The sequence below is a fragment of the Arvicola amphibius genome, chromosome X, assembly GCF_903992535.2.
Source record: "Arvicola amphibius chromosome X, mArvAmp1.2, whole genome shotgun sequence".
In the NCBI taxonomy this organism is placed as follows: Eukaryota; Metazoa; Chordata; class Mammalia; order Rodentia; family Cricetidae; genus Arvicola; species Arvicola amphibius.
In genome coordinates, this window is record NC_052065.1 from 20,620,799 (window position 1) to 20,635,365 (window position 14,567).

The 14,567-nt window shown below is 44.2% G+C and overlaps 1 protein-coding gene across 1 annotated transcript in view; it reads right to left on the reverse strand.

Annotated features, from left to right (window-relative positions):
* Fam104b (family with sequence similarity 104 member B) overlaps positions 1 to 12,405 on the reverse strand; it is a 90,403-nt gene extending 77,998 nt beyond the window's left edge. Inside the window, exons 1-2 of the mRNA XM_038316672.1 lie at positions 12,229 to 12,405; positions 10,608 to 10,724 (exon numbers count right to left, since the gene is read on the reverse strand). Of these exons, the coding sequence (XP_038172600.1) occupies positions 10,608 to 10,639 (32 nt within the window). The 5' untranslated portion in view covers positions 10,640 to 10,724; positions 12,229 to 12,405. The remainder of the gene's footprint in view (positions 1 to 10,607; positions 10,725 to 12,228) is intronic.
* Positions 12,406 to 14,567: the final 2,162 nt, after the last annotated feature.

Sequence of the window (14,567 nt, forward strand, 5' to 3'; positions counted from 1 at the left end):
TCTTATTCTCAGCCCTTGCTGTTTGTCATTTGTGCCACACCTCATGCCCCTACCGGTGTTTTTTGGTAGCATGTGTCCTTTAAAAATATAAAAAGAGGCCACCCATTGCTTTGGGGTCCATTTGCCTACTTCTCCTCCAAAGGTGTTAGCCCCCTATCCATCCCTTGTTGCTCAGATGATCATAAAAGGAAAGGAAATGAGTTACCAATACTTTGGAAAAGACCCTGATTCCCTGGTTATACCTTATTCAGGGCCAGCTTAACTGGCTGCTCTAAACTAATGACAATTGGGCTGGTTGCTTGTTCCTCCTTCCTTGGCCACAATTGACAATTACTACCCCAGTGACCCTCTGTTACAATTTGCTAGAATACATTCTTTTGTGTTTCCAAAAGTAACAGCCTCGCAGCCCATAAAGGGGCCCCCTCAGTGTTTACTCATGGCTCTGCCAATGGAACGGCTGCCTATGTGATAGATAGATGGGATTGCCACCCCTCGCCATATCCTTCAGCACAAACTTGTTGAACTCTGCAGTCCTTAAGGTTTTCCAGGCATTTGTTCCCAGACTTTTAATTTGTATACTGACAGTGCTTATGTTGCCTACTCTGTTCCAATTTTGGAAACAGTTCCTTTTATAAAACCCACTACCAATGCATCCCCCCCTATTTTCCCAATTATGTTCCCTGATTGTTGCAAGGTCACACCCCCCCTTTTATTGGCCACCTCCAGGCTCACTTAGACTTACCTGGTCCCTTACCTACAGGTAATGCCCTGGCTGATGCAGCTACTCAGCTAGTTTTTCCTGTTCTTCTAGGTTCTGTCACCCAGGCAGCTCAGGCCCAATCGCTCCATCATCTTAATGCTCATACCCTCCACCTAATGTTTAAAATTAGCAGAGATCAAACTCGAGAATTGTTAAAATTGTCCTGACTGCTTGATCTCCCCTCCAGTACCACATCTAGGGGTTAATCCACAGGGACTAGTCCCCAATGATGTTTGGCAAACGGATGTCACTCATTTGAATGAATCTGCCAAACTCAAATACATACATGTCACAATTAACACCTTAGTGGCTTTATATTTGCCTCACTCCAGGCAGGAGAGGCCTCAAAAAAGTTATGCTCACACCCTGCAATGTTTTTCTGTCTTGGGCAAGCCTAAGGTAATCAAAACTGACAATAGTCCAGGATACACTGGAACAAAACTTCCAGTCATTTTGCCAATGCCTTCATATAAAGCACATTACTTGTATACACTATAATCCTCAGGGGTCAAGGCATTGTTGAGAGTGCCCACGAGACCTTAAAGTCTATGCTCCATAAATTAAGGAGAGGGGACCTCTATGACCCACGAGGGGCTCCTCGGAATCTTTTATATCATGCTCTTTTTGTCCTTAATTTTCTTACTTTGGACAAAATAAAAAATCTGCCGCAGATGGTCTGTGGCACCCTGAGACGCAAAAATGTCAGGCCATGGTAAACTGGCGTGACCCTTTAACAGCTCAATGGAAAAGAGCAACCCAGTCCTAATCTGGGGTCGAGGATATGCAATGTGTCTATGATCAGGACAGAAGGAGGCCCTCGTTGGCTCCCTGAAAGGCTAATAGGCGAGTTATAATAACATCTTAGTCCAAGAAAAGAGGAAAAACCTCCCCCTGAGACAAGTTTCTTTTCTTTTCTCTTTACAGATAATTGCCAAGATGCATTTCCTGCTCCTAATAGCTGGGATCCTGCTCACCCCCACCCCGGAGCTCCACCCCCGGAGCTCCACCTCTGCCTCCAACTCCCACCAGCCGCTTAATTATACCTGTATGGTAATCAATGAATGAGGTGACATTGTTTGGAGTGCCTCCACAGGTTTCACAGGAGGACTGGTGGCCTATCTTATACCAGATCTCTGCAACTAGGCCTGGGAGCCGGAGTCCCCTGGGGAATAGAACACCTTTTTGATCAAAGTGCAGCTCTGGAGATAGACATGCCTTCCTCCAGTCAAGCTATGGGGGGGGGGGGGGGTCAGCTGGAGCCATAGAATTAGGGATACTTGTCCTAAGATCAGGCAGGCCTGGGTGCTCCAACCAAATTGCTAGATCTGTCCTTACGGCTTACCCTGTGTATGTATGCCCAGGATACCATAGAGATCATTCATTACTTCACCAGTGTGGAGGGAAGAGTGATTTTTACTGTAGATCCTGGGGGTGTGAGACTACTGGTGATACTTACCAGAAGCCATCCTCCTCCTGGGATTATATCTCTCTTCAGGCAAATTACTCGCACCCCTCCACACAACTTTCCACCCTGGATGCCTGCAAAGCTACCAACCCTAAGACCAAGGGATGATGCCATTCTCTTAAGATTCAATTTACCTCTAAGGGAAAGCAGGCCACCTCCTGGTTGTCTGGGTACTCCTGGGGCTTAAGGCTGTACAAGGAGAAAGATGATGATGGAGTCTTCTTTACAATTAGACTATCCAAACAGGTCCCAGGGTCCACATCTCCCATCCATGTGGGACCCAATAGTGCTCTTGGTCTTTCTGAAGAAAGACGGCCATCGTTTAATGAACAACGGGCCATCGCCTAACGACTTTGGGACAACTCCATCACCCCGGAGTCATTCTAATACTCTGTATCTCCTGTTTTACCTCTTTATGACCCTTGGCACATATGATTTTGTTTTAAAATAATTAATCAAACCTTTTTAGGGCTAAATGCCAACTAATCCTACCCTAACAAATTCCTGTTGGCTATGTTATCATTCCACCCCACCTTTTTATGAAGGTGTGGCTACCTATGGAAACTATAGTTACTCCAACAACCCCCAAAAATGCAGATGGTGCCAAGCACCTACAAGTAAAATTACCGTGACTCAGGCTGTTGGCTCAGGATTGTGTATAAGAAATAACATACCCTCCTCTCACAAGCATCTTTGTAATCAGATTGCCCCAGCCAACAGTACTTTCCTTTATTTACTTCCTGATACAGAGACCTGGTGGGCCTGCAACAATGGGCTGACACCCCCATATCTATGTCCCCCACCTTAAAAAACCTAATAGTTTTTGCATTCTAATTCAGATTGTTCCAAGATAATCCTTATACGTCAGAACAATTTGCTCAGGCTTGGGATCCCGACAATAGCTATTCCTTGACCAGAGTTAGGCGAGAGCCTGTGAACCACAGTAACCCTGGCTGTTCTTTTGGGGCCTCGGTGCTGCTGGTGCTAGAACAGGTCTATCCTCCTTAATTCTCTCCAACAAGCACTACTCTGAACTACGCCTCACTATTGACGAGGATATCTAAACCTAGAAGAGGTATCTCTAATTTAGAAAAATCACTTGTTTCCTCGTCTGAGGTAGTGTTGCAGAACCGACGAGGACTAGATCTCCTACTCCTCCAGCAGGGAGGCCTTTGCACTGCCCTAAAAGAGGAATGTTGTTTCTATACTGATCACACTAGGATAGTTAGATACAGTTTGGCTAAGGTCACAAAAGGATTAGAGCATAGAAAAAAAGCAGAGAGAGCAAGAGGAGGATAGTTTCCCCTGGGTCACCACCCTCTTACCTTCCCTTTTGGGACCCCCCTTTTAGGAATTTTATTATTGATGGCTTTTGGACCGTGGGCCTTTAATAGGCTCACTAAGTTCGTTTGCCAGCAGGTGGATTCCCTGGCATCCAAGCCCATTCAGGTCCATTATCACTGGCTTGATCTGGCTGATCCAGGGCTAGAAAAAGCCCCTTGAGAGAGAGTCTCCTATTGGAGCCACATAAAACCCAGAGATATGTGTGCCTGTCCACGACAGCATGGCACCAGCAAAAGGAGTGCAAGGCAAAGCACGGCAGGGAGAGGACATGCGTTCTGTCTCTGGGTCTCCTGAGGGAACATGCCTGATTGCATAGAGTTGATGTACAGAGGTATTGATGTAAAAACCTAGATCCTTTCCTCCCCAAAAAGACATCTGTAACTTTGAAAATTCTTCCAGCAAGTTGGAAAGAATTTTCCCCCACCAATTAAACATTGGAGGACCGGGCCTCTGTCCCCCCCTCCTCCACTGGTCAGTGCCTGCTCATCTACCAGATGACCTTTAACTCGCCTCCTTCTAATACTTAAAAAGGGTGGACATGCGGGAAGCAAAGACCTGTATTTTGAGATCTGCATTTTGTTTACAGTCATCTTAAGCTCACAAGTTAAGAAAAATATTTACCTCTATCCCCCCTGCAGGGTCAAGGAAATCAACTTGGTATCTCCTAGCAGAGACCTGCAGGCACCAGGCTCTGGAAACCTATTAGCATTTTCCTGGGTTAGTCAACGATCACAGACCCTCAGTATTTACTTATCAGCTAGGGATGTCTCTGGACCTGAATTCCAGCAGACCTGAGTTTCCTGACACCCTTCCCTTCCCCCTTTTGCCCATTGCTATATAACAGCTTCTGAGGAAGAATAAACGAGATGGCTTGATCAGAAATCCTGTCTTGCCGTCATTTCCATGTCTCTTGCCCTTCCATTCCCTTCTCCCCTAGGTTTTATCAGGGACCACCGTTCGCATACTGCTGGCGGGATACTAAGAAAACAATGGAGAGCAAAAAGAAGCAAACTATAATAGAATAGGAACAATAGTTTTTTGGGGGGTTTTGTTTGCTTGGTTGGTTGGCTGGTTGGTTTTCTGAGACAGGGTTTCTCTTTGTAATAAACAGCCTTGGTTGTCCTTGAACTCACTCTGTAGACCAGGCCTTGACTCACAGAGATCTTCCAGCCTCTGCCTCCAGAGTGTTTTGATTAAATGTGTGTGACACAACGCCTGGCTGGAACAATGTTTTATGTAAAAAAATGTTCATACCTTTTTAAATAATTATTTGATCAAGGTGATTCATGTTACATATGAAACTGGTTAATATATGTGTCCGGTCTCAATCCCCAAAATGGCAGTCTGGGCTCAGCACATGCTGGACTCTGACTCAGCCAACACTTAGCATTCTTCAGAAACTGTGTCAACTGGCTTTCTGATTACCAGGAAACCATTACTTTCTTTTCTGCTCCTACAGCTTCCCAACCTCTGCAAAGGCATCTAGTTCTCTAATTAACTCAACAAGCCTCTAACACACCAGAGCCTCAAGTGAGTCCCCAAACTGGTGTCAGCTAAGCTGCTACGCTCCCAACAACATAACCCCTTATGATTGGCAGGGACTCTCCACTGGCCTTGCTATCTTCTCTGCTCCCATAGCCCTGGCAACTGTCCGTCTGCCTCATCTCTCTCAGCAGGAGAGGAAAGCCATGGCAGATTCCCCCAGATGAATTTGGATAGTCTCTCTGACCTAAATAACCCTCCCCCACTAAGCATAGAGCAGCTGGACTGGTGGTTTCATTACTGAGGCCTAGCTTACAACATGTAAATGAGGGTTACTGCAATAAGTACATGTAGGAAAGAAACTGAATAGGAGCTGTGTCTGCAGAAAACTCAGGGGTAGAGAACCGTGCCGGATGCTATTGGTCCAGAGCCTACTTACCTTCTCTTCAACTAGTTCTAACCCTAAGGAGGAACAACCCTTCCTTGCCCACCTCTATGTTGGACATCTTGTTCTAACAGAAAACCTTATGGAATCTATTAACTTAGTGGAGCACCAGCTTCCACCAACCCCAAAGGTCAGAAGGCATCCTGGGCCATAAGAAACTCCCCTCATCTAAGCGTACCAACCTCTTTGATGCATCTGTCAATGTATTTTAACTTTGCCTTGATTCATGACTTTCTTTATTCTCTAAAACTCTAAAACTCCATGAAACTGCTTCCACTCTGGAACATGGAATTTTTAGTCAACCTAAGTCTGTGTTCCTTGACCATGGTCACTCAAAATGGCTCTGAAACAAACTATCTCTTATTTCTTTTAAGATGGAGAGCTGTGGTTTTTGGAGTTGACATGTATGTATGTAAAAAGATGTTAAAAGTACCAAGGCAGAAATGGATTGCAGGATGTTTAAAATGTACCTTTATGAAGGAGAAAACCTATAAGAGAATTATCATAAAAATATAAGTAATGATGGCCACAGAGTGTGATAAGACTGTGGTGTGAATTGTTTTCATTACACAAATTTCTAGACCAAAATTAAATTTAGTCTTTATTGCAAAAAATGTACCCACAAAGGTCCATAAGCTCCGGACCAATGAGAGGGACAATGACCAGATATTTCAGATGAGAATAAACACTAACTAGGAAGCCTGGGTGCCTTAGGATGCCCCACAGGAGAAATAGCAAGTTAAAAAATCAAAGCATTCCTAATTCACAGACCCTGAATTGTTGGGAGGGAACCTACAGAATGCAGCAAATCAATCCCATAATCCCAGCAGGCAAAAAAAAAAAAAAACAAAAAAAAACAAAAACCTCCATCTTTTTTTTCAAACACAAAGGGCGGGTGAAGCTATGCGCACAATTGCTTCTTAAAGCAAAACTGCCACCTAACGGCCAGAGAAATGGAATCACAGGCTTCAGGAGAAATGCTTTCTTTAAACTGGCTTCCGGCTGGAAATGACGTGGCGAGGAAATGGCGGAATGACAGAGACCTTTACAAAAAAAGAACACTTGTTTTGCCAGGTGGACCCCCCAAAATGAACCCCACCGCGCAAGCCTTCTCTGCTGCGGCTTTCGGAACCAAAGAAACAAAGTTCTTGATTCACCTGCCTAAAATTCAGCAGTCGCTACCCAAGAATTAGCAAACTCTGAGCCTGTGCGGAGATAGCCAGTGAGGTCTCCTCAAGTCTCCCTCTTGGGGTTCGCCAAGACATACCTTCCCAATGTTGTGAACAGCTGCCCCACCCGCCGTCCTTTGGACGCTCCTCCCACTGCAGCCAAGCTTGGAACCCACTCCTCTGGAGGAGCACTGGCAGGTCTTTCTCAATCCTCACTGTACCCAAACAGAGCCAAGGACACACACAGCAGGCAGCCACTGGAGCCTCCTGCTCTCCAGCCTTCTGGTTTCTCTTAGTATACCCGCCCTTCCCGTGTCGTCGCGCCCTAGGCAGCAGGAAAGCCTTTGTCAGTAATGGACCTGACCTCCTGGACTAAGGAAAACCAGTCGTTCTGAATTATTTACCTCTATTCGAACATACCGAGGGTAGGGGGCATGCTGTACCAGAACAAGCTTTCATTTTAAGCACTATCACTGGCAGATACGGTTTTCTGAAAGGCAGGTTTTGGACTCAAGAGAGCTTCCTTTCCATCCCATCTGTCTGCCCATCTGTCTGGCTTTCCCGAAGCAAGGTTTCCCTGGGTGGGGTGGGGGGGGGGGAAGGAGACTGAACTAAGCGGCCTGCAGGGGGAGATCTGGTACTACAAACCAGGTGTGTGTGTGTGTGTGTGTGTGTGTGTGGGAGAGAGAGAGAGAGAGAGAGAGAGAGAGAGAGAGAGAGAGAGAGAGAGAGAGAGAGAGAGAGAGAGAGAGAGAGAGAGAGAGAGAGAGAGAGAGAGAGAGAGAGACTGAATTAAGCAGCCGCAGGGGGAGATCTGGTACTCAAACCAGGACTGAAGCTGCCAGTGTCTCAAAGGAAGCTGACCTTGACAAGCAGTTTCTCCCTGGCTGCAGGGGCCTTCATTCTTTCTTCCTGCCTGAAAGATCCATCAAGCAAGCAATAAAAAAAAACTATAGAAACTTGACTTCTTTTATTTCAAATCGGTGAGATTTTCATCCCCAAACCTTACCAAACAGCCCATCACACCTCCTACACTTACTGACTAGTAGGTTTGGTTGTTTGTTACAGAACCCTTCTTGAGAGCAGAAAGGCTGGTGCTGGCTAGGGTGAAGACAGACCTGCTGAAAGAGGAAGGGATGGATGGTGAAGGGGAGTGGGCCAAGGGTCAATACAAAGCATAAAATATCACAATAAAACCCACTCGTTTTAAAAACTGACAACCCTTGGTTTCCATTTTGAAGACATAAGGAACTCAATCAAGGGGCTGCAAACAATACATGATTCCAGAAGTGATGGTCTTATAAATGATAAAATCACGTGGCTAAGACTGAGCACTTCCTTTGAGGAATCAAAGCCTTCAAATTTCAGGATACAAGACCATCACGCCACATGGCTGAGCTTTCCTTTTCACGGTGGTGCTCAAGACCTTGTGCGCTCTGTATTGTTTGAAATCTTAATTTGGAGGCATTGTTCAATTTCTCCATATCAATGGGAAAAAAGAAGAATGGATTTCTACTTAGTCTAGTCAGCTGGAGCGCACAAGGACAAGTGAGACGGTGAACTCCGCCGCTGAAAGCAGGACGGCAATTCTGAAAGAGCACCTGCTGCTCTTCAAGAGGACCAGGGTTCAATCCCCAGCAGCTCCCAGCTGGCTGTGAGTCGAGCTCTGGAAAATCAGGCATCTTCACACAGATGCACATGCAGGCAAAACACCAATGCATATAAAATAAATTTTTAAAAATCTAAGAAGAAAATACTAGAACTTAAGCGGATTTAAACAAGTTGAATAGTATGAGGCCAATGCAGAACACTCAACTGCTTTTATATATTAGTAACAAACAAGAAAATTCAAACCTTAAACTCGGGGGCTGGAGAGATGGCTCAGCAGTTAAAAGCATTGGCTTCTCTTCCAGAGGACCCGGGTTCAATTCCCAGTACCCACATGGCAGCTCACTCCAGTATGTCTGTAACTCTAGTTCCAGTGGATCCGAATCCCACACAAAGACATGCAGGGTCAAACACCAATGCATATAAACATTTTTCTAAAAGTGTTAAAACTTTAAAACTCAGTTTATAGTACTGTGATAGTTAGTTTTAACTGCCAACTTGCCACAACCTACAATCAATCAACCACCTGGGAAGGGACTCTCAGTGAGGGAGTCCCTAGATCAGGCTGGTCTGTGAGCATGTCTATAGGAAAATGTCTTGACTGTTAAATGGCATGGGAAGACCCACCCACTGTGAGCAGCGCCATTCCCTAGCCAGACAAGCAAGCAAGGACCGACGTTTATCCACTCTAGATTGGACTGTGGATGTGATGCTTTACCTTTCTGCCTAGACTTCCCTATAATAATGAACTGTAATCTCAAATTGTAAGCCATATAAATCTCTTCTTCCCTAAGTTGCTTTCAGTCAGGGTTCTCTTTTGAGGAAGCAATGAAGTCACATTGTCAAAGGGCAGAAAGCAGGTAGAGCCCTGAAGCTCTGGGGAAAGGCAGAAGGACCCCGACTAGGGAAGTCACCGCTCTTCAGCTGTATATCCTCTCAGTTCGCCCTTTCCTAGGGAAGCATCCCCCACGCTTCCCCCATGGGCCTCTCCACCAGCCACTTCGGCCCTTCCATCTCGTCTGAGGAAGAAGCCTATTTCCACAGTGGCCACCTCTGCTGGCATGAGGCTGAAAACAACGTGCATGCTTGGGAAACTTACTGAACCGGAATTGAACAGGTCTGATACTTCTGAGAAGAGAAAGGGGATGAGAGTAAGGCAATTATTTAAGAATATCTAATTGGGACATGCTCTCAAAAGTCGACGAGTACTCAAGGGTGAGCATTCCTATACACTTACTATGAGTTTTCCTGGCAGTAAGGACTTTAGGCAGGGTGAGCAGAAACTCAAAAGATGGATAAAGATAAAAAGAGAGGTCAAGAGAGGTAATTAGAGGGGATGCGTTCAGCTCTCCAGCAAAGCCTACAAAACATTCAGCTCTCCAGCAAAACCCTAAAAACGGGCTAAGTGAGCGCTAAGCGATCAGCAGCACTCTGCTTGCAAAGCTGAAACACTGGATTCATCCTCGCACTGGGGCAAAGATCAATACATTTGGTGATAGAAAAAAAAAATTATCCATCTGCAAATGACAAATGTAACTGCACAGTTAAAAACGAAAGTCAAGGGTTTGGAGTGCAGGGCTTGCTTTGGTAGCACAGATTTCAAAACTGGAGTAACACACACCTGGAGACGGCCTCTGTGCCCAAGGATCACACCCGAATGTGCGAAACAGTCTGTATTCTTTTAAGTCAACCTTACCTTGTGTGGAAAAAGTATGTTAATAAACTGACTATACAAATAAACTGACATGTTCACTTTCAAAAAAAGGGAAGAATTTGCAATGCAGATGAGAGATACAGTAGCTAATTTCTGTACCTGCAACTATTAAAATCAATGATATAACTACTTTTAAAAATTAGGGCTCAGGTTATAGATTAGCGGTAGAGGATTTGCCTAGCATATATGAGGTCTTAGGTTCAATTCCCAGTACAACAATAATAAATATTAATGTGTAATATTAATATTTAATAATTAAATGCTACTAAATTAAATTTTATTAGTCACATATAAGCATAAATACTAAATTTTTTGAAGTTAAAACTATTTAATAAATTAATATCTAATGTAATTATATGTGATAATGGCTATTATTTATATGAAATGTTAGTTTATAATATTCATAGTAATGTGAGATTATAAATCATAGTAAAGGCATGGTAAACAAGACTCCTCATAAGACTGAGTCCTGCCTGAAGCTTTCTTCCAAGAATGCATGAACTAATAAATCACTTCCGAAAGTGCAAACTGGAGATAACTGGAGATGGTCTAACTGTGTGTCAGTACAAAAATATTCTTTTCACTTCATGGAGTAATTATCTTTTAAGAAATATACTGACCTGCTTTTCCCTGACATTACACCTGTAATCATGGCACTTGAGGATGTGGAGACAGGAGGATCAGGAACTATGGTTATCCTCAGCTGGACTAAATAGCCACTTCAAGGCTACCCTGGCCTTGAAAAAAAAAATGTAAAAATCAAAAAAGTATCCACCAGTTCTAGAAGATAAGCTAAAAGCTGACCACCAGCCCCTGGAACAGGCTCTGGGCCAGCCTCAGTTTATGGATGGACGCTGTGGTACACAGATATAGAGACAGTAACCAAGGGTAACCAAGATGAGGAAAGAGTACCAATATTTGCCAATATCCCTGATCCATCACTGTCTAATCACTAGCTTCCTTTGTAAAATGCTTTGCTGCATCCAATACAAAGATGATAGACCTGCTAGGCAAGTTGCCTACTATGGAGCAATATCTCCAGCTCTCCCATTTTTTTTTTTTAATTTCAAGACAGAGTCTCACTAAACAGTCCTAGGTGGCCTTCAACTCATTCTGTAGCACAGACAGACCCTGAGTTGCAACCCATCCTACCTCAGTCTTCCCAGCAGCTAGATTATAGGCCTGACCCACCAGGCCTGACCCACCAGGCCTGACCCACCAGGCCCGCTCTTCCTCAGTCATGTTGTATGTACAGAGAATGATGCCCTGAAGAAATCAGGCACTTGGTCATTTGTTCAACAGATACCAATGTTGAGAACACACAGCTAGCCACTGCTCTGAGGATGAGCTGAAATATGATGGTGAGCAAGCAGAAAGCAAATCATGGTACAACCCTTAGGTACAAAACACTGCCATAAGGGGAAACTTGCTTATTGGATGATTTGGTCTCATTTGGGAAAAAAAATGTTCAAGTCTTTTTGTCATTTTAAGATCCATTTTTATCACTTTTAATTATGTGTGTGCGTGCATGCGCGGGTGCAGGTGCTCAGGGAGACCAGAGGCAACTGAACCCCCAGAGCCAAGGTGGGTACTAGAAAGGTCGTCTATTAGTTCTTAACTGCTGAGCCATCTCTCCAGCCCGAGTCTTTATCAAATCATTCAGTAACACACAGTAATTACATATGGGGTTGGGGGTGGGGGTTCAAAGTGATTTCATTTTTTTAAAGTTGTTACAAGTAATAACGCAAATACTTATCTGTGCTTGTTTAAGATAGACCCATAAAGATGGAAAGAAAAAAAAATTCCTGAATCAGGTATCATAAACTATAAATAGTGAGCACTGGGTGATGGTGAGTAGGAACTGTTTTTCCTACTACCCTCTGTAATCAGGAAAATGAAAGAACAAGGATGTTTATAAAGATCCGTAAATCCAAAGGCAAGTTAAAGGGAAGAATGGAAGAATGACTTTAGGAGAAGCCAAAATACAAATAGCTGGGGTTTCTAGGCTGCCCAACAGAAGAAAAAAAAAGCGCTTATTCGAATAACAAAGATTCATCATGGGGGCGGGGGAGGTCTTACTGGAATAGCAAAGATTCATCCATTGGCAAGCAAAAGAGGACCTAGTGGAGGAAGCATAATTTAGAATACCTTTTTTATAAGCACAAAGGGAGGGGTAGAGCAGTAAGAGTTACAAAAGCGCGTTAACACTGCCATCTAGCGGCCACAGAAACTGAGACTCACCATACAGGACGGAAATATTTCCTGATGCTTTTCGGTAAACAGCTGTAGAAATGAAGCTGGGGAACGTAAGCGGAATGGAAAAGACCACCGAAGTCACTCGTACTTGCCTAGGAGAGCGCGGCGAAGCCTCTCCGCGACGAAAGCCTGTACGCCCATCCTTGCCCTAGCGATACATCAGTGGTCCCTTCCCCACCGGAAGGAAGCTGCCGGGCGTGGCCTAGGATTGGCTGATTTTCCGCTGCGCAGTGATGGCAATGAGGTCGCTGCCAGTCTCCCTGATGGTTTCCTGGATGTTGCTTCCCTGTCGTTTACCTATAGGTCAAGGCATAGTGCTGGAGCTGCCAGATAGTCCGGGTCGCCCAATGTTCAAGCCTAGAGCCAAGTCTCCAGGCTCCTCCTACTCAGTCCAGCCTTGAATAACTGTCTTCCTCAAAGCCCTTACCCCTCTCATCATAAAGTCTTTTGGGATGATTTTACCTGTACCCTCAAAACACTGGGGGGAAAAGTCACATCATTTACCAAAAGAAGGTATATTTTGAACAGTATTGTACACAAATAAACTGACTTTTTTTCTTTTTCTTTCTTTTTTGTATGTTTTGTGTGTGCTTGATCCAGGGTCTCCTGTAATCTAAGCTCGTCCCGAATTTGCAATTTCTTCAAAGCCAAATCTGAACTCCTGATCCTTATGCCTCCACCTCCAGGCTGCTGGGATTACAGGCCCTGTAGCACCAGGTTTGGCAATTGCAACGAATTCTTCCTGACAGTTGATTTAGCATCAGGACTTTTATTTGGATGTACAGTTTATTAGGGTTTACCTCTCATAGGGTTTTGTAATAGAGATGCCAATCTTGAGGTCGGGGCTCAAGAGAACTTTTCTACCAGTCATAGCTATTGCAGCCTTTGTTATTTCCCTGAAATGACTGTTCTCTGGGCAGGCTGTTTCCTGAACTGTAATGCTAGGAGCCAGATGGAGTAGCATCCAGACAGCAGAGATCCCTGTGTCGGGCCTAGTAACTCGGCTTGCACTGCACATTTTTCTCCGAAGTTTCTTTTATTTAAACGATGAGTATTGTGGTGAAAATTCATAAAAAGAAGCTATGTCTAGTTGTGTTTATGTCTGCAGAGACTGGTGAACCAATTAGAATTTCACTATTATGAAGAGATTAGGATTTTGCAGGGTCAGAGGCTAGTTGCTTTATCATGGTCTAGTTTTAGGCTTCCTTACCCCACTCTGTATCTGAATGAATGCCTCGTGATAATGAATAAAAATCTCTGAGAAGCTATTAATTTGGCACAAGTATTCTGAAATAATAAATAAAAACCTCTTAGAAGCTATTAACTAAGAACTAGTATCTTACAATAATAAATAAAAACCTCTTAGCAGCTATTAAGTTAGCAGAGCACTGCCTTCTGCCAATCCCAGAGCTCAGAATGTCATCAGATAGCATCTTAGGCCTATAGAATAGGCCTATCTTATACACGCCTCTCTGGCGTACCCATCAACATATTTTAAACTTACCTTGATTTCTGACTTTCTTTGTTTTGGAAGGCCATTTTTTAAAAAAAAAAAAAAAAACCCTCTGTAAGTGATTCCACGTTGGAACATGGGATTGGGGTAACTAAATTTGTGCTACTTGGCCAAAGTCATCCAGAATGGCTCCAGAAGAAACTGTCTCCTGTTCCCTTTAGAATGGGAGCTGTGGTTTTATGCCAATTGTGTGAAATCGTCTGGCCTACATGCTCTCTTGAGTCTCCTCTACTGACTGTCCCAGATAGGAAAGGAAAATGCAATTAAAAGAAGGTGAGAAAATTAGTAAATCTGTCCTTCCTTAGGAGAGTCACACGCCCAGAAGGAACATACCTAAGCACAGGTAGATCTGCAGTGGTGTGAGCTACTAAAGCAAGCCTTAAGAGAGTATTTGTAAACAAAAATTCCATCTTTTTAAAACTAATTTCTTAACTGGGTGTGGTGGCATATGCCTTTAACCCCAGCACTCGGAAAGCAGAGGCAGGTGGATTACTGGGAATTTGAGGCCAGCTAGGTCTACATGGCAAGTTCCAAGCCAGCCAGAACCTTGTCTCAAACCTGAACTAAATGAGTGAATAAAAGATAAAGCTAGCCGGGCGGTGGTAGCGCACGCCTTTAATCCCAGCACTCGGGAGGCAGAGGCAGGCGGATCTCTGTGAGTTCGAGGCCAGCCTGGTCTACAAGAGCTAGTTCCAGGACAGGCTCTAAAAAAGCTGCAGAAAAACCCTGTCTCGAAAAACCAAAAAAAAAAAAAAAAAAAAAGATAAAGCTAAGCCATTGCTGCCACCTTATTACATGGCGTGACCTGTGT